Source organism: Equus caballus, chromosome 20 (assembly GCF_041296265.1).
Source record: "Equus caballus isolate H_3958 breed thoroughbred chromosome 20, TB-T2T, whole genome shotgun sequence".
Taxonomy (NCBI): domain Eukaryota; kingdom Metazoa; phylum Chordata; class Mammalia; order Perissodactyla; family Equidae; genus Equus; species Equus caballus.
This window is the reverse complement of record NC_091703.1, coordinates 13,438,330-13,462,185: the sequence shown is the minus strand read 5'-3', so window position 1 is coordinate 13,462,185 and position 23,856 is coordinate 13,438,330. Positions and strand designations below refer to the sequence as shown.

Sequence of the window (23,856 nt, the reverse complement as noted above, 5' to 3'; positions counted from 1 at the left end):
TCGTAAATCCCCCAAATGTTTATTCCCTTCATCTCATGCTTCCTGCACCTTTACTTACGTGTAATGCTGTTGCATCACACAATCCTGGATTCAGATTCCAGCTCCTTCATCTGCATGACAAAGACTAAAAACATTGTGAGATGCAGCCTCCTTTTCTATACAGTGGGAGAATAAAACCTGCCTTGAAGGATTCAATGAGATTATAAACACCACATTGTAGGGAAAAATATTAGTTCCCCTGCATGTCCCTTCTGTCTGTAATGTCCTTCCCATAGCAGTCCCTTCAAGGCCAAGCTTAAATGCCACATGCTCCATAAAAGGTTCCCTGATCAACTCAACCAGGAACTCGCTCATTCGCACTACTGTGTTTGGTTGTACCACTTTTACGCCTCTTAAGATACTTTGTATCTTGTTGTACTTACTCTTCTACTAGAACTTAAGCTCCTAGAGGGTAGACACCATTTAATTTGCATTAAATTTGCATCTCCAAAGTCCTCTCTATATTGTTGGCGAGTGAATAAATACTTGCTGAAAGTCTGAGTGAATCCTCTCTCTTCCACTTAGACTGGTTCCCTGGCACAATTTTAAATAATGTATTCATCTCAACACTCATTATTCTTCTTTTTTGTTCTACTGCTTAGCATCATCTCTATTCTGAAGTCCCAAATCCCATACACTCTTCAAACTACAGCAATCCCCAACATACACAAATCATTCTTTAATTACTTAAGACAATAACTTTCTTAACTCTTGAATATTTGTAGTCTGGTATGTGGTCTAGTATTATTCTCCAGTTTATATGGCCTAAGTCTTAAGCAGGCATGCTCCTTCAGCACAGAAAGGGTGCCTTGTATCTTGTATAGTATTGGAGTTGGTTGGTACTTAAAGCGTTACTGGATTTTGGATGCCTGAGAGTCTTCTTCAGGCCCACCCCAGATTCAGAGGACAGGGAACACCTAAGACCAGGTTATATCTCTGTTTTAACTCTTACCCTTACAGTGCTTTGCATCAAACCTTGTCTATGCAAGGTTCTAGATGAACCCAATATACGTAGGTAAGGGCCTCATGATTTTCAGATTACACATTTGTAGAGAAAACTATTTTACTATTCTTGTTTTAAATTTGTTCTCTCCATTTTTTTTAAGGACAACAGTGATTTACTGTCATTAACCTATTATTTATATATATATATATATATACACACACACATATATATAAAATGACCTTCATTGAATATTAATTCTCCAAAGTCATGGGAAGTCAGTTTGGGAGAAGATGCTTGTCTTAGGGAGATTTTATACCCTGTGTCTAGAATTTATAGATGGTTTTGAAACACGATTACTCTAATGAAAGCCACCTTCTTGGTCTTGCTTAAACTTGATCTGAAAATGTACTGTCAAAAACAGAAAAGTCAAGAAGAGCATTGATGTTATATTTTGACCTGAGCATGCATCAAGCAAGAAATATAAACTACCCTGATAATCTTCCAAAAAAAATAATGATAAACCCCATCAGTTAAAATTCAGGTCAGAGATTAACTAATAAGAAAATTGTTACTTATACTGTTTCTCTGAAAGGAAAGTCATGGCTGTACTGTGAAAAAAAAAAAAGAGAAACAAGTCTCTAGATTAAATATTATCAGTTCATCATCATTCTGAAAGAAATAACCACTGCAGCCTAAAGTTTGGGGAATGAAAATAAGTTACTTGGGCGCCATTGATTTCTTAACTCATACAAATGTTCAGAAAACAGATAGACTAATCTTCGAAAATTAGAAAAATGACCTTTGGCTCTTTAGCTATTTCCAACATTTCTGATGGTGACACTGCAGTGGATTCATACAAGAAGATACTGAGACTGTTTCACATTATGCTTTTCACCTGTTTTGCCAATAACACATCAAGGAGATTTGCTATGTCACTGCACTTTAGTTCTCTACTGACCTGAGTCTTTCATGACAGTACAACAGAATCAAAGCCAAAGGTAGTCTCACCAGCTCTCTGAATTACATTATTTCTAAGGCATTTGTATTTGAGAACAACAGTGCTCCTTGGGAAAAGACGAATTTGGAGAAACAGTTCAAAATTATTCCCTTATATTTTGCTCATGTGCTACATTAATACCAGTAACATTAAAGGTATGGGTACAATGCAATGAATCTGGAGAAGTCAAGAGTACAGAATAAGCTTAAGATATATACAGCTTTAGGACATTTTCAAGGGAAAATCCAAGCATATCACAACACAGTATTTGGTTAAATGTAGGAATTCTTCAAATTAAGAAAACTCTATCTGTACAAACTAAAACATCTCAACGCCGAAATTATGAGCATTACTTCTGAATTCAGACAAGTCGTAAACCTAGAATATGATTAGGGTAAATGCTTATTATACTGCTTTAAAATTTCAGGCCATAAAAGTATAATATAAAGGTATGACACAAAGAAAAAACTTACTAATTTTGATAAACTTGATAATGAACCTCAGTTGCAACAACTCTACTGATAGAGCAAGGTAATTCTTACAAAGAAGTTTCCAGAATTTTTTTCAAATCTTAGACTATGAAATGTAGTTTTATTATTTTGGGGAATTTTGTTACTTTAATCTGTGAGAAAGTGTAAATGTAAATTGAAGCATGGAGACCATCACAGAATCAGCAGAGCCTGCTGGGGCTGGGCACATCCTAGAGACCACACTTTAGACTCAGACATGGCAGGTGTCTTTCCCAAAGTCACAGACGTGAAGGAGGGGCTGGCTGGTAGTGGGGACTCCAAACTCCTTAGAATACTTCCCCTCTGCTCTGTTGTCTCACCAACTTCATATCCCCGAAGCAGGCCTTTAAAAATATGAATATACTGCCTTAATGATGTGCTAAATATTCAAAGTCCAACACTAAAACATTTTCTCACAAACCTAGCACCCATAATGCTTAGGGAATAATGCAAATCAGTGCAGTGGTAATTGTGGGTTCCCCTTCCCATTTTTCTGAATGAGTAGGGACAGCTGAGCCTCCCAAGACAGGAAGTCATCATTTCTGAAGAGAGTCACGTAAGTTAGCAGTCTGCATTTGGTTCTTCTGGAAACCTTGGCCCCTCTGTGGTTTGGGACTGACAGAGGTCTCCAGGTGTAGCAAGTAGGACTGAGGGGAAGACGAGCCCGCGGCTCATGAGCAGACGGGGCGTGGAGCCTGAGGGACAGGGCTCACAGCCTCGCCCAAGCCAAGCTCTCAGGATGATTGTCCTGGAACTTGTTTTACACTTACCAGAAACCGTCAGACCCACATTCAGGAACTTGGCCCATCTCAGGCTGCATGCTACCCGTACTTACCGAAAGTGTTCTTAAATCCTGACTCTTCTAATACGTTAACAGGTACAAATTACCCCTCGCAAGTAAGAAAAACAGGTCTCCCAGTTGTATGGATTTCAGTGAGAGTCACATGGTAGTAACACCACTAAAGCTCCCGTTTCTCAAAATTAAGGGTGGGCTGAGTGTGGAAAGAAGGTGGGCTGGATTCTGAATGCAGACCACTGACCACAGGTGATAGACAGAAGGCACAAGCGAAGCAATGGTAAAGTCAGTAAACAATGTTTTACTGAAACATTTCAGAACACAGAAAATCTGTCTGAAGTGTAAAGTTACTGTCTTACACAAGAAGGACAGACCCATTTTCAAAGACTAATATGAATACAATAAATATGGAGTATACATACTAATTTATACACAAACTCTGCCCCACAGCCATAAAAATTCATATTTAACAGTGCAACATATAATTTAATCATTTGATTTATTTGACAGGTTTTTCTCACTAAACACAAATAACTACCTAGTTTTCATATACATATATAATATATATTTTATGTATATAGATATTCAACAGTCTGTACAGTTTCTAAACAAAACTCCTAAAAGGCACAATTGTCTATACAACATGTACAAAAATGGCTGGAGCTGACACAAAACAACAATTATTGGTCAAAAGTTCATGATTGCACAAAGATTAGTCATGAGTTCATGTCAGAAAAATGTGCTTTAAGGAAAGGAGGGGTTTCAAAGAAACCTTTAAGTGTTATAGAAAACAAAACAAAAAAACCCTAAAAAATAAAAAGCTACCAGGTTGCTATCACAAGCCTGTCTTCGTCGTCGTCGCTGCTCACGTCACTGAACTGAGCAGTGGCCTGCCTGCGGGGCAGCGCTGCGGGCCGGGGCCCCTGTCTGTCTGGAGGGAGAGTGTGCGGGCCCGACGGCTCTGTGGAAGCTTCTGGACGCGCCTTCCGCAGAGGCTCTGCCGCGGCTGCTGGTTGGGCCTGAACACAAGGGGGCTCCTGCTTGAGCTTCACATGATTCACGGAGGCCGCCTTCCCCGTGTCCATCTCACTCGAGCCCTGGAGGCTCGCGTGGTCCCTCGCGGGGGCGGGCGGCTCTAGCACTTTGTTAGCATTTGCCCGCTGGACCTGAGGGGAGCCCTGAGGAGACGCGGTCCTGCTGCCCTGAGTCGCAGTGGCCACGGCAGGCGGCTCGGGCGGCGCCTCGCGCGCTCTGGCTTGGGGGGCGGGTATTTCGGGCGCTCCCTGGGCGTCAACGGTCACTTGACTAACGGAGGGGATTAAAGTGGGCAAGGCTATGTTGAGGATCTGGAGGCCCGGAATGTGCGCCTGCGCGCCGGGGCTGCTCTGCGAGGAGGGGTTTGCGGCCAGCACCTGCAGGCCCACGGCGTTCAGAGCGAGCCCCGGCGGGTGCACCTGCGGGCCGAGGCTGGCGTTGGCCAGGCCCAGGATATTCACGGCCTCCATGCCCAGCGAAGGAAGCGGCTGCAGGCCCGGCGTACCCAGGTTCTGAAGGCCTGGCACACGGATTTGGCCAATGGGAATACATGGCACGACACTGCTCAATTCAGCCACTCCAGTGGGGTTTGTAGTGCCAGAAACTTCCGTGATCGTATCCCCAGGAGTGCCCACAGTTCGGTGAATGACATTGACGGCAGGGAACGTGAGCTGCATTGGGCCAGCCTGAATGGGTACAAACGTGGAATATGTGAGGCCAGCAGGAACCACGTGGATGCCCCCAACTGGAACCACATTATAAGGTGTCCTTGATTGCTGTTGGGAATGCAGAGGGAGGTGGCTGAACAAATGAGTGTGGGGAGAAGGCAGGCCTGGAGTCGGCTGGAGAGCTATGTGCTGCTTGTGTTCTTGAGCATCGGGCTGAGGCGAGGCCAAGGGAGGGAGCCCCGCTGCCGTCTCAGGGCTGCGCTCCGCTGCGGGAGCAGGAAGGCTGACAGACGATGCGTTCTACAAGACAAGAAAGCACAATCCTTTTACAGCTCTTAGTCCTGAGCTAAAATGCTAGCCTAAGACCTATTCTTCCTAATGAGGTGCAAGTACATGTATCTGTATTTCACAAAAATTATAAGCTTGCTAAAAATTCTATTTCGATCAAAAAAAATAAATCTCCAATTAAAAATGTATTATGTCTTTAATCTCTTTCTTTATTTTCTAGTACAAATAACGGCAACAAATTTTGCATGGTACGTTGTGTTTTCAAACAAATTTCCTGGATATCGTCTTGTCTATACTAAAATTAACCCTGAGAGGTGGCCATAATTATATTCTTCTTCTGTTGTTGTTACTGCTGGCACCACTAGCACCACCCTATTTTAGAGTCTGGAAGTTACCGAGAAATTGAGATATTGGTTGGCTATGAGTATCAACTCAAGTGGAAAAATTAACTGGAGGATTATTCATTTATGAAATAAAGAGTTGTCATTAATAAAAAGCTCTGCAGTTTTTCATTTGTTCACTCATTCATTCATACGTTTATGAAATGTCTACTGAAAACCAGATTTCCAGGCATGGCAGGTATGAGGGAGATTTTGGCATAGAGAAGCTTCAAGCACAGTGACCAATATGAAAGCATGAAATGCTATGAGTGGGGCAAAATCTTGCCAATCCTCCCTTCCACTCAAGACCATCAGCTAAATATTAGCTTTTTCTTGATAATATCTGTATTACAGAGCTACATTAATTTATATACTAATTTAATTTAAATATTAACATAATTTAAATATCAATGTAATTTAACTAAATTATATCCATTTAGGATGGTCTATAGAAATCCAAGCTTTCATAGTCTTTTAATTTTTCTCCAGCATTACCTAGCAAACCAAAACATGCCACATTTGGAAATCCTACTGCAATCGTCAATACACACTAGAGGTGACAGAACCGTGAAGGAGAGAAGAACGTGTTCCTCCCAGAAGTAAACACTCCTCCAGTGTCACAGTGCACTGAGGGTGACCCTCAGGAGGCAGGCCCGTGTCTAGCCCTGGGCTAGTTTTGGGTAGGAAGCTTTCCCAAGCTGCCACGACAATTTGACTCTTCAAGCAAAGGGAACTTCTTGATAGGTTTTTTGGGTCACATTAACTTTGCCATAGAAACTGGTAGCTGTCTTGCTGACAGGCACAAAATGCAAAATGTTATCTAGTGCAGAGCTGCCATATCAGCGCCAGGGGAAAAGAACTCAGAGGAGGCCGTGGGGGAAGAACCCAGGCTCTCAACTGGCACATACATATTTCTTTATTTCAAGATTAAAAATAAAAAGCAAATAATAATAGAGCTTATTTTTAAAGATCCTTTTGATTCTTTCACAGATTTATAAAAGAATATGTGAATTCTTTTTAAAACACCTAACAAGAACCTTCAGGACATAAATGTTCTTTGCCCTGAAATAAAACAAAAAATAAGCTTAAACAAACTATCTAGCCATACGCAAATAATTTAAGTACTTTACTTTCTTAAGCCACTAGGTTCCCCATATTTAATGGATTAAACAAACAACAACAAACCATGTACCTGTGTTAAAGCTACGGCCTTTCCTGCCACAGAACTTCTCAGTATTTCTGCTGATTCGGGGTAGTCCACAGACATCTGCTGACACGGGAACCTGGGGGCCGCTTCAGGGGACCTGGAGGAGTCTGCAGGAGTAGCTGCCGCATCTTCGTCGCCTGCAGCCTGCTGCCCGTTCTTCGCCGGAGACTGTGTCTCCGTCCTGTAGTCCGACTGCACTGTGCTCAGCACGGTCATCTTGGTGGGCAGCGCTCTGGGCAGAACGTCCCTCGGGTCCGTGTGCACCCCAGAAAAGCAATCGGTAATCCTGACGTCTTCGTCTGCACTCACAGAGTCCTGCAGGCTACTTCTCGACGGAAGATGCTGTGGGCTGGCCGTGATGGAGGGAGCTGCCGACAGGACTGATTCAGCCTGGCTGTCTTCATCGTCATCTTCGTTTTCATTATCGTCCTCATCTGCGCCATCAGATTCGTCAAGATCATATCCAGACCGCTCGTAACTGAATCTTTGTTTTTCATCTAATAGAAACAACCAATAGAGTATGTTACAGAAGATTTTGCAAGTAGACAAATGCAATCTTTTATTCTTTATAAGCTTGGCAATACTGTGAGAAATATAAAAGACAAGGACTCCACCCGCAAAAAGCCTACGATTCAATTGAGTAGACGGACATGGGGAAGAACGTCCGTCAGTTTAAGAGGGATTCAGAAGTGAGGTGCTGACAGAGTGGCATGACCGGGGGGGCTTTGTTAGGGACGCGGAGCATGAAATGAGTCTTGGGAGAGTAGGCAGGCAGAAGGTAATGCACAACGAAAATCAGAAATGAAGCCCTCGAATATTATACTTGTAAAATCCCCAAAAGAAACTAAACCATATAAAAAAAATTTAACAGACAGTTCAATACAATTCTTTTCTGAATCTACTTCTTTGTATCTCCCTTTATTGAACAAATTAAAACAAAAGCAAAAACCTGATAGCATTTTGTATTTGTAAGCAAAATAATGTTCCTTAACACTTGAATCATATTTTAGATGTTTCCACCGTCCTCTGAGTAGTCCTCTCTCATATTTACGCCTCCTTCTACTACTTGTTTACTAAGAGAGGTGCTAAATTTTCCCAGGATGTTTTTTCCATGATGATTCAACCCACTCCCCAGAGGAAGCGGAACGGTAACCACAAGTCACTCCTATCAGCCTCATAACGTCATGGGAGACTGTGTTTAACAAGGGATATTCAAGACTGGCCCGGGAATAGTTTCAAAATTCTCATAAGCTCGTGTGGAACTCGGTTTAAAACCTTATCTATTCAAAATCTTGCAAAATTAGAGGCTCTTTCTCTTATAAAATTAAATGGGGAGGAAACGTCTACCTCAATTCTTTCTCAATGCACTACAATGAAGAAGACACCTGCCCATGTCCAGCTGAGCTGGAATTCCTTCTGCAATTACACGTATTTTTTTGAAGAGAAAAAAATGTAAACAGAGAAATAAGCAATAGGTCTATTTCCTGGCTTTCCCAAATGGTCTGTATATTAATTTATTTTACTACTCTTTCTATTGCACAAAGGTAAGAGCTTAGAGAAAAATCTCAAGGAATCAACACTAAAACATTTGAGGGCGATTATTTCTAGGAGATGGAATGAACTAGAACTTTTATGTTGTTTATCTTGAGCACATGTTACTTCTAAACATTCAAAGATAAAACACATGCATTTAGGTTCCTTTAATATGTGATTTCATAAGCTTTTCTCTTCGAGGGTTCTACTATTTTGTTATAATATCAATTTATTGAATTGGTGAAAAACAGAAGAAACTGGATGAGGAGGAGTAACAGGTTACTGCAGAGGGAGGTGATTTATTTCATCAGAGGGAACCCTGCTGCAAAGATGAACTAGGATGAAACGTCCTTTACCTTAAAAAATATTCCTTTTTCTAAAAAAGAAAAGCAAGCCTAATTTTAAATTTACAACTTTTTCCCAACCCATCATAAAGCTGGGATCCCAGACACTCAAATAGCCCAAACTCTAGGCAGACAGTGTCTGTAGGAAGAGAGAAGACACAGCTTGCGTCATCTGGAGCAGATGCAACAGGACGCTGGTCAGAGGAGTTCAGCTCAACAGCTGACAGACTGGTCAGAGCCGCGTGTGGGCCGGCAGGACTGTGTGAATCCTCTGGGCTACACTCTCTTGCAGACTCTATGCCATGAGCCCCACCCAAGCACTCACAGAAAAGAGCGCTAAGTGTCCACTGGGGTCCAGAGCTGGGGGAGAGGAGCAGTAGCTACACAGACGGCAAGGAATTCCACCTGGCTCCACGTTCCCTCTCCCCACCAGGAACAAAAACGTGATCCTGTGAAGGGAAGGGCAACAAGTGTGACTGCCCTCGAGACCCTGGTGAACACCCACTGCAGTGGCGAAAGGGAACAAATGGGAGAAAAAACACAATCTACTCCTTGAGGAGGGACAAGATTACCGGCTGAGTCCGGCACAATAGCTGAGGGAGGGGTAGGGCAGTGAGAGGGCCATAGCCCAGAAACCCAAGAACATGGTCCACAGAGAAGACTGAGGCTGACTCAGAACAGAGACGCACGCTGCCCTCCTGCTCACCCGCTACGGCCAAGCTAAAGAGCTTTCCATGACAGGTAACAGCACAATACTTCTGGGAGAGGGAGAGAAGAACAAGAATGTGTAGGGTGCCCCCTCTGAGAAACAGTACAAAGGGAAGACCGAAAAAAAACTAGAACTGATGAGGCACTGCTCTCGTAATCCATCCCCCACCTCAAACACAAGGTACCTCTATGGGCATCTGAAGCCTCTGGTGCACTGAGGTAGTCATGGCAACAACAAATCTCTCAAACCCAGTCCAGCTTCTAACTAGAAAAATTCTAACTCTCACACCAAAGGCTTAGCAGGAGGAGGCCTGCCCACTGCCAGGCATAAAACCGATTTACATTATCTCTACTGTTTTACATAAGATGTCCAGCTTCCAACAAAAATTACAAGGCATACAAAAAAGCAAGAAAAAAACACAGTCAGAAGAGGAAAAGCAACCAGAACTGGCCAGATATAACACAGATGTCAGAACTGTCAGAGAATTTAAAATAATTACGATTAATATGCTAAAGGCTCTGATGGAAAATGTGGATAACATAGAAAATCAGGTGGGAATTTCAGTTGAGAGATGGAAAACTAGGAAAAGAATGAAATAAAATGCTACAAATGAAAAAGACAGTAATGGTGACAACAAGAAAACTGTCAAACCCAGAATTTTATGCCTATTAAAATAACTTTCAAAGAAGAAGGAGAAATACAGACTGTCTTTGAAAAACAAAAACTGAGCAGATTCATTGCCAGCAAACCTACTTGATAATAAATGTTAAAGGAAGCTCTTCAGGTAGAGAAAATATGGCATCAGATGGGAACTTGGATCTACACCAAAAAACAAAGAGCATCAGAAATAGAAGGTAATAAACGAAGGTAAAATTACTTCCCAAATGTTTAACTGCTTGCTCTAAAAGATAACTGAATGTCCACGGAAAAACAGTAACAATGTATCGTGTGTTTACTGCATATATAAATGTAAAGGTATGATAACAATAGCACAAAGGATGGAAAGGAGGAATTGTGCATATACTGTTATAAAGTCTTTATGCTACATGGAAAGCAATGTAATATTATTTGAAGGTAGACAATTACATGTTTTTAAAAGGGAGTCAATAGAGGAAATAAAATAGAATCGTAAACAATGCTCAATTAAGGCATAAAAAGAAGGAACATAAAATGAAGCAAATAGAAAACAGCTGGCAAGATGGTAGATTTCATTCCAACTACGTGAATAACATCATTAAAAAAAATGGTCTAACACATGAATTAAAAGACAGAGATTGCTAGAATGGATAAAAAAGCAAGTTCCAAATACTGTTTACAAGAAATCAATTTTAGATACACAGACATAAAGAGACTGAAGGTGAAGTTCGGAGATACACCTTAAATCATTAACTAAAATATAGCTGGACAAACTATACTAATATCAGACCAAGTAGACTTCAGAACAAAAAATATTATAAAGGATAAACAGGAGCACTAGGTAATGATAAAGGGGTTAACTCGCTATGAACATATAACAATCCTAAATGTGCAGCAACTAAACCAGAGATTCAAAAAAAAAGAGGCTAATACTGAAAAGAGTAATAAATTCACAATTACAGCTGATGACTTTAACACTCCACTCTCAGTAATTGATGGAACAAGTATATAGAGGATCAGTAAAAACACAGAGGACCTACAAACACTATCAATCAACTAGACCTAACAGTTATAGACTGTTCCACCCAATGACACCAGAATATACTTTTCTTATAAGTGTACATGGAACATTCACCAATATACACCATATCCTGAGTTACAAAACCAACCCCAACAAATTTAAATGAATAGAAATCACAGAGTATGTTTTTAGATGAAAACAGAATTAAACTAGAAATCAATAACTGGAAGATATCTGAAAAATCCCCAATATTCCAGAATTAAACAACATACTTAACAACGGGTCAAAGAGAAAGTTTCAAAGAAAAGCTAGAAATATTTTGAGTGGATGAAAATTAAAATATAACATCCAAAATTTATGGGATGCAATTAAAGCAGTGGTTAGTGGGAAATTTATTGATATCAAACACTTTTATTAGAAAAGAAGAAAGGTCTCAAGTAAATAATCTAAGTTCTCACCTTTAGAAATTAGAAAAAGAAAGCTAAACCTAAAGTAAGGAGTAGGAAAGAAATAATAAAAATGAGAACAGAAATAATGAAATTGACAAAAGGAAAACAGAGAGAGGGGATATAAATTACCAATATTAGGAAAGGAAGAGGAGACATCACTGCAGATCTCACAGACATTAAAAGGACAATAAGGAAATCTATGAAAAATTCCATGCCCTACCAAGGAACAACTGGAATTCAAAATTAAAAATACAATACTATTTACAATACCACCAAAAGAATGAAATATTTAGATATAAATTTTAAAATGTGCAGCATCTGTATAGTGAAAGCTACAAAACAGTGGTTAAAGAAATCAAAGATGGGAAAGAAGTGAAGAGATATACCATATTCATAGATTGGAAGTCTGGATATTGTTAAGATAGCATTTCTCCCCAATTTGATCTAAAGATGCAATTCAATTCCACTAAAAACCTCACAAACATTTTTCAGATATTGACAACCAGATTCTAAAATTTCTATGGAAAAGAATCAAAACTAGAACAGCCAAAACAATTTTGAAAAAGGAGAGAAGGTGAAGTACTCCCATTAAAGACAGTGTGGTACTGGCAAAAGGATGGACATAGAGCATCAACAGATTGGAAGAGAGAGAGAGAGAGTGCAGAGATAAAAACCCTACAGATATACTTAGCTAAATTTTGACAAAGGGAATTCTATGAAGAAAGGATAGTCTTTTCAATAAATGGTGCTGACACTAGTGGACATCCACACACTAAAAAATGAATATTGATACATATCTTATACAAATAACTCAAAGTAGATTGTACACCTAAATGTAAAATCTAAAACTATAAAACTTTTTGAAGAAAACTGTAGAATCTATGTGACTTTGGATTAGACAGATTTCTTACATATTACACTAAAAGCACAATCAATAAAAGAAAAAATTGATAAACTGGGGTTTACAATATTGAGCTTTTTCTCTGAGAAAGACACTGCAAAAGAGAACAATAAGACAAACCACAGGCTGAGAGAAACCATCTGCAAATCACACTTCTGACAAAGGCATTATATCCAGAATACACAAAAAAACTATCAAAATTCAACAATAAGAAAACAAACAATCCATTTTAAAACATGGGCGAAATTTCTGAATACTTCACCAAAGAAGACATCTGGAAAGCAAATAGTACATGAAAAGATGTTCAACGTCATCAATCATTAGGGGAATGCAAATTGAAACCACAATGAAATACCACTACATATCTATTAGACTATTTTTTAAAAACCAGTGCTGGTAAGATTGCAGAACAACTGGACTCTCATGTGCTGCCAGTGGGAATGTAAAATGGTACAGACACTTTGAAAAACAGTTTGACAGTTTCTTACAAAGCTAAATGTACACTAGCCATATGACCCAGAGATTCCACTCCTAGTATCAAACCCTGGAGAAATGGAAACCTACACACACATAAAAACCTGTACATGAATGTCTATAGCAACTTTATTCATAATTGCCAAAAACTGGAAGCAACCCAGACATCTTTGAACAGGTCAGTGGACAAAAACTCTGACACATCAATACAATGGAATACTCCTCCGCAATAGAAAGGAATGCACTATTGACTCACACAACACCACGGATGAATCTCACTGCATTTTGCTAAGTGAAAGAAACCAGACCCCTAAAACTACTATTCTATGATTCCTTTCATGACACTCTGGAAGAGGCAAAACTGCAGGGAGGAAAAGAGATCAGTGGTTGCTGGGGGCTGTTGGGTGGGGGAGCTGTTGTCTTATAAAGGAGTGGCACAGGGGAATTTTGGCGGTGAAGGAACTGTTCTGTATAGAACCATGAGGTGAACATATAATTCTATGCATTTGTCAAAAACCACAGAACCGTACACCATAAAGTGAATTTTATTGTATGTGAATAAAAACATAATCAAGCAGGACGCAGGGAGATTTAAGATGGAAGGCAAGTTGAGACAGACGACTCTACGTGAAGTACAAATGACCACACAAGCACGCTGAAGGGGGCAGGGGGAAAGGTCCCACTCAGGTAAGCACAGCAAAGGGGTCCTGACCAGATACTGTGGAGGCTAAAGACAAAAGAACTGCACAGAAACACTGCGCCGTAACTGTAGATCTGTTTTTCACAGGTGGGTCAGGATTTCTGAAACTAGTTTACTAGTATATCGGAGTTGAACAAATATATAAACATAATGTAGATAAGACTCAAGTTTCTCACTGTAGGTGAAAGAACAAAGGAAATGGAGAAGGCTAGAATAAACTTTGTGGTGGTGGACTGGAATTGAAATTATCAGTATGGACTCATGTTCTCATTTATATATATGACATAAGTGTGTGTATATACAGGTATATACACACACAGATACAGAAGTAAATACAGATGTGTGTGCATGTATCAGTTAGCATACACACATCCATTTTCTAGCTCTATCCAGTGAGAGGGGCTGGAAGTGACGACAGGTCAGTAGCAAGGAATCCACTACCCAGCAGCTAGATCTTGGTTTCTAAATAACCATTCTCCAGTAAAGGGACCCAGCGGTCCGTGGAGACAAGGTTGATTCCAGGGCTGGAACGTCCTGGGGTGCCAGAAAGCAAGGAACTGCATAAGGAAAAAGAGATGGGCCATACTGAAAGGGGACAGGAACAGACCTCAGAGTTCTCAATGGCCAATGAGAACTTGAGCTACACAATAAATAACGACTGTATTGGATTAGAACCCAAAGAATAAAAATACATATCCTTGAGTCCATACTGATGTAAATGAATCAATGGATGATTGAACGAATGGAGAAATAGTAACTTCTCCTTGCAGAAAAATTCCAATTAATAAATTAAACCACCACATTAACACTCACCACAGGCAAGATCCATCAACGCATAAACCAGATATCTGCATAGTCTCAAAGTATCTCCCACACATACTTAATATTTATAAAGGCAGCAACAGTAAGTACAGAAGAGAGTCCCAGCAGACATCACCTTAGCCAAGTGAGGAAGGCTGATAAGACGAATAACACACTGACATAACGTACCCCTGATATGATGCACTAAGAAAAGCACACCATCCTATGGGAGCTTCCCAATAATGCACAACCTCCATCCAATCATGAGTATGTATCAGAAAACCCCAAACGAGAAACACCCTACACAATAACTACCAGTACTCTCCAGCAGTGTCAAGGTGATGAGAGAAAGACAGAAGAATTCACTGGAGGCAGCTAAGGAGCTGTGACGACTAAATGCAATGTGGGATCCTGAAGGAGATCCTGGGACAGAAAAGGGATATGAGTGCAAAAATTAGTGAAATCTGAGGGAGTTCTGTACTTTAGTTAGTAATATTGAGCTGAGGTTCATTTCTCAGTGCTGACAAACAGTCTACAGTTATGTAAGATTCTAACATTAGGGGAAGCTGGGCGAACAGCACAGGAACTCTCTACACTTGTTATGCAACTTTTCTGTAACATTGAAATAATCTCTTAAAAAAATGGCATTAAAAGAAAAATTATGTCAATACTCCAGGGTCTTTATTTTACTCTATTGACACCAATATTTTGTCTCATTTAGATAAGCTTGCATCAAGACTATTCTTTCTGATAAACAACAGGAAAGAAAAAACTTGCTTAATAGAGAAGTATTAATTCTTGAAACCAATTCCAATACTTCCCTTGGTTAACGTAAAAGCACAAGAAATTTCTCCAAAATACACCCTACCCTATATACATGTTTTAAATTTTCACCACCTAAAATTGTATTTTGTAAATGTATTTCTGCATTTCCTATTCAATTATGCATAAAATGACTCAGTGGCTCTACTCTGGTTCCAGCCATGCAGACTCCAAAAGAACCTGGCTTAGCACTACACCTAGACCAACACTATTTGATCATAACCAAAACAAGGGTTAATTAAGGACTTACTTGACTTTTTCTCAATGATTTTTTAAAAAAGAAACATAGAGTTAATTATTTTAAAGTGTCGAGCCCACAGCTCGCAAATGTCAGAGCTGAGACTGAAACCCAGCTTTGTCTCCTGAGCTTGTGCTAAACATGCCACATTATGAGAAATATCATTTTTAAAAAAACCTAACTGTAGAATGATCTGAAGGTCAACAATGAATTACAGTCAATGAGCTAGCTTATAAATATGTATGAGTTGAATGTTCATAGGTACAGACATTAGAAGCTTCACATAATCTGATTATGAATAGAACATATAAAATGCAATCCCAAAGAAGAGTGTACACTAATAAGTGAACCTTTTTAATTTCACAACAAATACACTGCATTTTACAGTGACTACAGAAGTTTAAGGATAATTAGTTATACTATAAATCTTTTAAATTTATTATATAAATTTTCAGTAAATGCAATTTATATGACGGATTTAAAAAGAACATCATATACTTTTTAATGGGGAAAGGGGATAAAATTATTTAGCTCCTTTTTAATTTGATTTTGCCTTGATCACACCAAATTTCACATTGAGGTTGGCAGTATTATGGATGGGAAGACGCAGGGTGCGGCTTCCCTGGACCTTTCTTTCTCCCTGGACAGAGCCCCCTGCCTAGAGCGTGGAGAGCACTTAGAAGGGCTGGGATTCCTTTCCGTAGTTCTCCTTCCCACGGCAAGGAAAGAATAATGTTTACGTCTCTGCGTGCATTTCGTCTGCAAACCCCTGAAGGGGAAGACGACTGTCAAAGTCTGGAAATCAGCAAATGAATTTTGGATCACTATATATTTGTTAACAGGGTTGATATTTTAGGGTGACAGAAAAAAAGACAAAATGGATAGCTGGCAATGGCACCCTTTTAAATATCCATAGCACCAAAACAAAGCCCAAATAACTCTGCCCTCTGGATTCATGCTAATAAAAGTCCTTTCATACTACTTTGCTGTTCCCATAACCCCAACCCCCCAAAGAAGAATATTACTACTGAGTTAGAAGTTGTGCTGACAGAAGATCCAGAAAGGAAAAGTGACTGTTCTATGATCACAAGCCAGCAAGGACGAGAACACAGACTCGTTAACTACTCCAAAAATTTACCATTTATGACTTTACGATATTGCTCATTTCGCGATAGCATGTTATTTAATATAGAAACTACTAGTGTACTACACTAAGTATGTAGTCTATCAGGGGTTGGCAAACTACAGCTGCTGGCCACATGTAGCTTACCGCCTGTTCTTGTAAATACAGTTTTATTGCGCACAGCCAGCTCATTTGTTTACATATTGTCTATGGCCGCTTTGGTGCTATAACCATGGAGTTAGGCAGTCACAACAGAGACTCTATGGCCCACAAAGCCGGAAATATCTACTACCTGGCCCTTTACAGAAAGTGTGCCAACTTCTACACTCTACTATCATGTTTAAACCTAATAACCACTCCATGAGAGATCTGCCAGCAAACCTATGTTACAGGAGGAAATTAAGAAACTTACATATGATTAGAAAGTATCAAAGCCAGAATTTGGCAACAGGTTTTTATGTACTTCGGAGTCCCTTTATTATCCCAATAAGATACACTGACTTTTCACTACTACGTTACAATTGTTCTTTCCTTGGTGTGCAGAATATAGACAGTAATACTTCCGGAGGGTAAAGCTGTGTCTTCCGCCAGGTATCTCCCAGGGACTCCAGAACAGACATAAGGAATCCACATTGCTAAAGGAATTCATAAATAAATGACCCTTAAAAGTTCTATTTAATTTATGTCCTCCTAGACACATTCCCTACTCATTATAAATAAATTTTTCCAATACTGTAAAATTTTGCATAAGCACAAAATTAATGCTTTTATTTCCTGTGAACTGAAATTCAAGAGAGGAAAAACAGGTATGTAATGCAGCAATATTGTTTTTCAAAAGTAAATGTTTCAATAAACTTATGTCAAATAACTTCTCTAACGATTTATTTCCAGAGTATCTTTCTGAGATCAGCTGGATGAGCTGCCCTCCCATTGCTGCCAGACAGTGACACCTGCTGGAAGAGTCAGATTCATGAGGACGGCACCAGGGACGCCCTTCAAGACGCTCCGCAGGAGGGAGGTCAGCAACCCCGCCCGCCCCGGGATCAACACTGTTTTGTTTTTCTCATATGTTTAGAAGTCTTATTCTGAAATCCAGACAAACAGTAGCTGCATGGGGAAAAGGCTTTTTAAAGCATGCAACTACTGCAGAAATAGTTTTTTTGTCTTTGTTTTTTTCAAAGACAAAAAGATCATTAAGAATATAATGGGCTAGAGCTTACTGTTTGTTAACTTTAGGAAGTAAACCAAAAGACTGTCACATCTAGGCGTTCATTAAGGATATCAACACTTCTTTGGTTTAAATATGAACCCTAAGACCTATTATGGTTTTATATTATGCGTGGCAATTTTTACTAAAAGGAGTAATAGTGTTTTCTATAAAAATCTTAAGGGCAAAAACATATTCTACAGGTTTATTTAGGAAGAATTTCATTTAGAAAAATTCACTTAAATTATTTTTAAGGGTAAATGTGACAGGTTTTAAATCCTGTGATCTAACACCATCTTACACACAGTATCCTAAATACTTAAACTCCAACAAGAATTATGTTTCTAGTCACACTTTGCCATAGTAAACGGTTCCCCCAGTTCGGCAGTTGAGGGCACATATTAACATTCCTAGCATTGAAGTCCAGCATTCTGTTGACAAAAACATTCTTTGGATCAAGGCATGAACAGCAAATAGCCGGCAGCATGATTTTTGACACAAAAGGTGAAAATGAGAAGGTACTCACGAACACCCCAGAACACACAGACAAATTCCTGAGACTACGTAACTGTGCACAGCAGGAACGCAGGGCTGTGTGCAGCTGGGCAGGAGAGATTAGACTTTTCATGAGCACATACTATAATTACAGCTGGAGTTGCTAGTTTTAAACTAAATGGAAACTTCTTTTAGCCAAATGTCCAAATAGTAACGGCTGGCTTAGAAAAATGTATAATTCCTTCTGCTTAATTCAAAATAAACATCTCCCAACATCTCTAAATTTACTCCATTTGAAAATCAGAAGAAGAATTCATCTGCCAAAGATAAAATGGGTAGCCATACAGCCAGCCTGCTGTTGCTAAGGGCAGTGAAGAACTAAAAAGACCTTGGGGTCTCTGGGTCCTTAGCCCTGCATCACCCCTTCTTCACACTGACCTTTAATAAACAGTCTCTCTCAAACAGGGGACATGCACCTTACGCAGGTGAATGACATTCTGGATACCATGTGGTTAGCAAAGTAGAAAACAGGTTTAGGATCCTCAAAAAAAATAAAGATTGAAGATAACGCCAGGAAAAGAAACACTGAAGTTAAAGCAGAAATAAATCTGGAGCAAACTTTTGGTGAAAACACGAAACAAGCAGACATAAGGGAATAAGTAAATATAAACAGAGTATAGAAAGACTCGGACTTTTCCCAGGATGCCAGAACTGACCAAAACAAAACCAAATGGTGATGATGGTTAAAAAAGAAATATTATGATGGGATCCCAGAGTAACACTGTCTGACCTTCAGTGAGCATTTAATAAAATTTTGTTGAATGAATGAAAGCTAGAGATGCTATTTCTCGGTAATGAGTATGTGTGTGCTACAGAAAAGATCAATTAAATGACCAAACTCCTAAATTTGTCCTATAAACCTAAAAACACTATCTTTAGGTTTCTGGGTTGCTATTCTGCAAAGTGTGGCACAGGGGTCTCCAAACAACACCCTTGTGGTTTTTTCTTTTCTTTAAAAAGATTTACCCCGTTTCCCAGATGTCTGAATTAATCAAGACTTAAATATATGTAGCAAGTTCTTGCATATCCTGTTAGCATTGATCATTCACACATATGTGACTTTCAAAGAAGTGTGCTGAATCTAATAGGCTATGTTTCTTTTCATTTATTTATTTTTATTTATTTATGTATTTTTTTTAGGAAGATTAGCCCTGAGCTAACTGCTGCCAATCCTCCTCTTTTTGCTGAGGAAGACTGGCCCTGAGCTAACATCCATGCCCATCTTCCTCTACTTTATATGTGGGACGCCTACCACAGCATGGCTTGCCATGCAGTGCCATGTCCACACCAGGGATCAGAACCGGAAAACCCCGGGCCGCCAAAGCAGAACGTGTGCACTTAAACACTGTGCCACCGGGCCGGCCCCTGATAGTCTTTCTTAAGGACTCCTCTACTGACATAACTACTACACTGTTGACATGAAATAGGAAGTGTGATTACCAAAACCACTTAGGAATTTTATTCAATATCTAGAGAAGACAATGTCACAAATTTTCATAGTGATCAAGACCTGACTTTTTAAAGTACTAGTTTCCTAAAAGATATGCGGCTCCTGAATTTGGCTACTTATTTTTCTTTATTCACTGTATAATTTAGGCATCTGTAATCTATTAACATTATTAAATGACAAATTTCAACATCGTTAAGGAAAATCTAGGTGACAAAGGATATTTAGCTGGTAGTTTACTCGGTTATTTCAGACTTCCACTTTTCATATAGCTAGACCAGATGTCTTTCACCAACAGCAGCTGTGAAGGCGTAATGAAAGGCATCTGAAAAGCATTGTAATCACTACCTTTAGGAATAAAGGTAGGAAAGCTAACTGTGATAACTGCGGTGGCACCTTACTGCTGGCCAAACCTCCGTGTTGTCCTGAATTTTTATTATCGACATGCAGCAAATGGAATCCCAGTGTGGTGTCTAGCAGTGTACTGTGCAACGGGTTTAATATCAGATTTATGTTAGACCAAGAATATGAAAAATAATATCAAGATCCCAGGATGCTACAAAAGCATTTGATAAAAACTGTTCACCATAAAAGGGAAAAGACAGCAAGTTATATGTAAAAAGACCCTACATTTACACAATTTTATCACTTATTTTCATTTATTATACACTGTAAGGCAGTAATCTTGAGATGGGTAGAGAATCCTATGTGGGAGCTAAAATCTCAGATGGAACCACTGCCGTGAGCCTGATGCCTAAGAGGGGCAGACTGCCCGGTGTAACCAGGAGGCAGGGAGAGACTCCAACCCACGAGGAGGAAGCAGGGAGAATGGAGCATATAAGATCATTTGACACTGACCAGCCTTGGGACACCTGAGCTTCATTCCACCAGCAGATGTATACTTCAAAACTTAAAACTGTAATACTTGAAAATATTGATTCTCCTTCCTACTTTTCTAAAAGTCAGCCACTTCATCTACTACTAATACATGCCTAATAATTTGTATTTTTCCTGGGGAAATGAAATTGACAGTAAAATAAAACACTTCACAACGTATGCTGCTACTCCTTATAACATCCTGTGGAGTTGATATGGGTAGGGTTTTAACACATAGAAACAATAAAGTAGGAACAAACCAAGTTCTTATCTTTTATGACAGTCTATTCTATGGGGAAAATTCTAGACCACAGTGATGCTGAGTCAGAGTAGAAATTAATTCCAGGGGAAATAATGCTCCCTAATTTAATAAATGCAGAGCTAGATTTCTAAATTAGTCATTACACATTTTTACACATACATACAAAATTGAATGTTGCAAGGGAAAAATTTTCCCAGACTTTCCACCCAAACTTGGAAACTCCATCTGGTGGAGAAGGAGGGATGGTGAGGCACTGAAGGACTTTGTTTATAAAAACAGCTCTGCACGAAAGATTTCTGCTGGGGTATTATTTATTATTGTTGTTGCTGAATCGGACTATCCACTTAATGAAATCTTGCTTCTTTTAGTTATTATTGTCTAAATTCCCACTACAAAATAAAACAGCAACAGCAGGGAAAAAACAAACAACAGCTCAGCAAGGAAAACTCCAGGGTCACAGATTAAAAGTCCTATCGTATTTTGTTTCCTTGTTTCAAGAACATTTGAGGCAATAATCCAGATTAAAAGACAGACGCATATGGGCCTAAAGAGGTAATGGCTTTAAACGACTTTAGATGATAAAAGAAAAAAAATCAGACTTTCTTAATCAAAGGAACAGTATATATATATTATGGAGTGTTTAGAATAAAAATATTAGAAAAACCATGTCTAAGAAATAATGGTTTTCAAGTGTCAAAACATGCAGAAATCAGTACAAAGTGCCACAGGAGAGACTCCGCATTCAAGCATGAGTGAGTATAGGTTAAACCTAGAATGACTGCTCCCCATGCTAAAACTCCCTTGCATAGTATTACTTGTCCCCCAGCCCGTTCCCAGGTGTGCGCCCCGTCCAACTTTCCCATCACGTCCCACTCACATCATTCCTTTCTCCCAACCTCTGCGCTTTTGTCCAACAACTCCCTCAGCCCAGAATGCGTGCTCCCTTTTAGCCCACCCCCTCAACAAAACTTGTTCAAATAAATCAATGTGTGGATAAACAAATCCCTTCCCTTTCCTCGGGGATCTCCTTGGTCATCCCACTGCTCCTTCCCTGATTCCGGCCCTGGGAAGTGAACTCTGCCCAGCCTGAGGTGACTCCGACATCACAGCCCCGGGCAGGGAGCTCCTGAGGGCAGGGAGTGTGCACATACTGAACAGTTGTTGAAGGGCTAAAGAAATAAAGAATGAATCAAAAGGAGAAGACCCTCTTCTTCTCTGCAACTACTGAAAAACAGAACAGATCTTTATCAATCTGAAGACATCATTACTGAGCGTGATAAAATGGAAGAGTCAGGTGATTTAACGTCTAGTTGTCTGATGCAACGACCAAGACATAACAAATTAAAAATAAATGCTGTCATCACTTTAACAATAGCTGTGTCAACTGTGGTCATATTATGTAAACACTATTTATAGGTAAAGGCATTAAATATTGTACTAGAGCTACTATTTGATTTTAGTGAAGAAATGTAATAGAAAACTAATACATCAAATTCTAAAAGTAATAATATTGAATTATTTCCTGAAGGATGATAGGTCATTTTTTTCTAGTCATTCATTCAATCAACAACTATTTACTACCTACCACTTGCTAGGGACAATCCTAAGGAGCTGGAGATAGAGAAGTAAACACAATAAAATCCCGTCCTTATGTTTTATTTTCCAGTTGGAAGAAACAGAAAATTAACAAATACACACACACACACCCCCCCACACACATCTAGTGGCAAGAAGTGCTATAAGGAAAAATAAAGCAGGATAAGGGGTGTAAGTAATGCTGGCAATAAGAGAGTGAGGTGCTCTTTAATAGGAAGGTTCTGGAAGGTCTCACTGAGAAGGTGCCATTTGAGTGGAGAGCTGAAGGGAGATGACGGGAGAAGTTGTGCAGTGTCTGGTGAAGGGCTTTCCAAAGAGAAGCAAGGAGTGCAGAGGCCCCGAGACAGGGGCCTGCTGGGTGTGTTCAACAAAGAGCAAGGAGACTGGAGACTTGTGTGGTTGTAGCTGGTGAGCAAGAGAGGAAGGGGTGGGAGCCGAGTTTCAGAGAGGTGGTGAGGAAGGGTGAGTGGGCCGGAGTGCTCGCAGGGTATGGTAGACCAGTGCTCTGAATGAGACAGGAAACCGCTAGAGGGTTTTAAGCAAAATAATGATCTAATTTTTAAAAAAACACTTTTGGCTGTGTGTTGCAAACAGTCTGTAAAAGGGGAAGAGGTTGAAATGCAGAGACGAGTCAGCAGCTGCTACTACAAGCAATTTAGCAGAGATAGTGGTAGTTGTGACCAGCATGGGTGGCAGAGGTGGTTAAAAGTGGGTGAACTCTGAACACATTTCAAAGGAAGAGCCAGAAGATTTTACTGGCGGATTGGAAGCAAAATGAGGGCATCCAGGATGACTTCAAGATCTTTGGTCTAGGAGCTGGAAGGATGAGAGAAGATTATAGGGCAAGCATGCTTCTTAGAATCAGTTTGGGGCACGTCAAACTTGAGATGCCCATTCAACATTCAAGTGGAGAGGGTAAGGAGGCAGATGGATCTGCAAGTTTGGAGTGAATATGGGAGCCATCCCCATAGAGATGGTGTTTAAAGTCAGGAGACTGGATGAGATTACCAGGAGTATAGAGAGACAAGAAGAGATTAGAGACCACAGTGCTGGGGGACTACACTTGGAAGCTGGGGAGATGAGGAGGAGCCAGCAAAGGAGACTGAAAAGGAACATTCTAGGCTAGCGTTAGACAGAAAAGAGTACTCCTTGCAGACACGCAGGGCCCTACTGCAGGCTTCCAGGCTGCCCCTCAACACAGACATGTGAACTGCTAGGCAAGATCCCATCTCTTACTATCATCAATTCAATGGAGTAAAACTTCTTTTTAAAGAATAGTAAGACTAGGGGCCAGCCC

At 39.9% G+C, this 23,856-nt stretch overlaps 1 protein-coding gene across 10 annotated transcripts in view; it reads right to left on the bottom strand.

Annotated features, from left to right (window-relative positions):
- Window positions 1–3,568: 3,568 nt before the first annotated feature.
- HIVEP1 (HIVEP zinc finger 1) overlaps window positions 3,569–23,856 on the bottom strand; it is a 135,597-nt gene continuing 115,309 nt past the window's right edge. For all 10 annotated transcript variants that reach the window (XM_005603577.4, XM_005603578.4, XM_023624465.2 and 7 more), the window contains 2 exons: window positions 6,851–7,362; window positions 3,569–5,290 (listed from right to left, as the gene is read on the bottom strand). In XM_005603577.4, coding sequence (XP_005603634.2) covers window positions 4,109–5,290; window positions 6,851–7,362 — 1,694 coding nt within the window. In that variant the 3' untranslated portion in view covers window positions 3,569–4,108. The remainder of the gene's footprint in view (window positions 5,291–6,850; window positions 7,363–23,856) is intronic.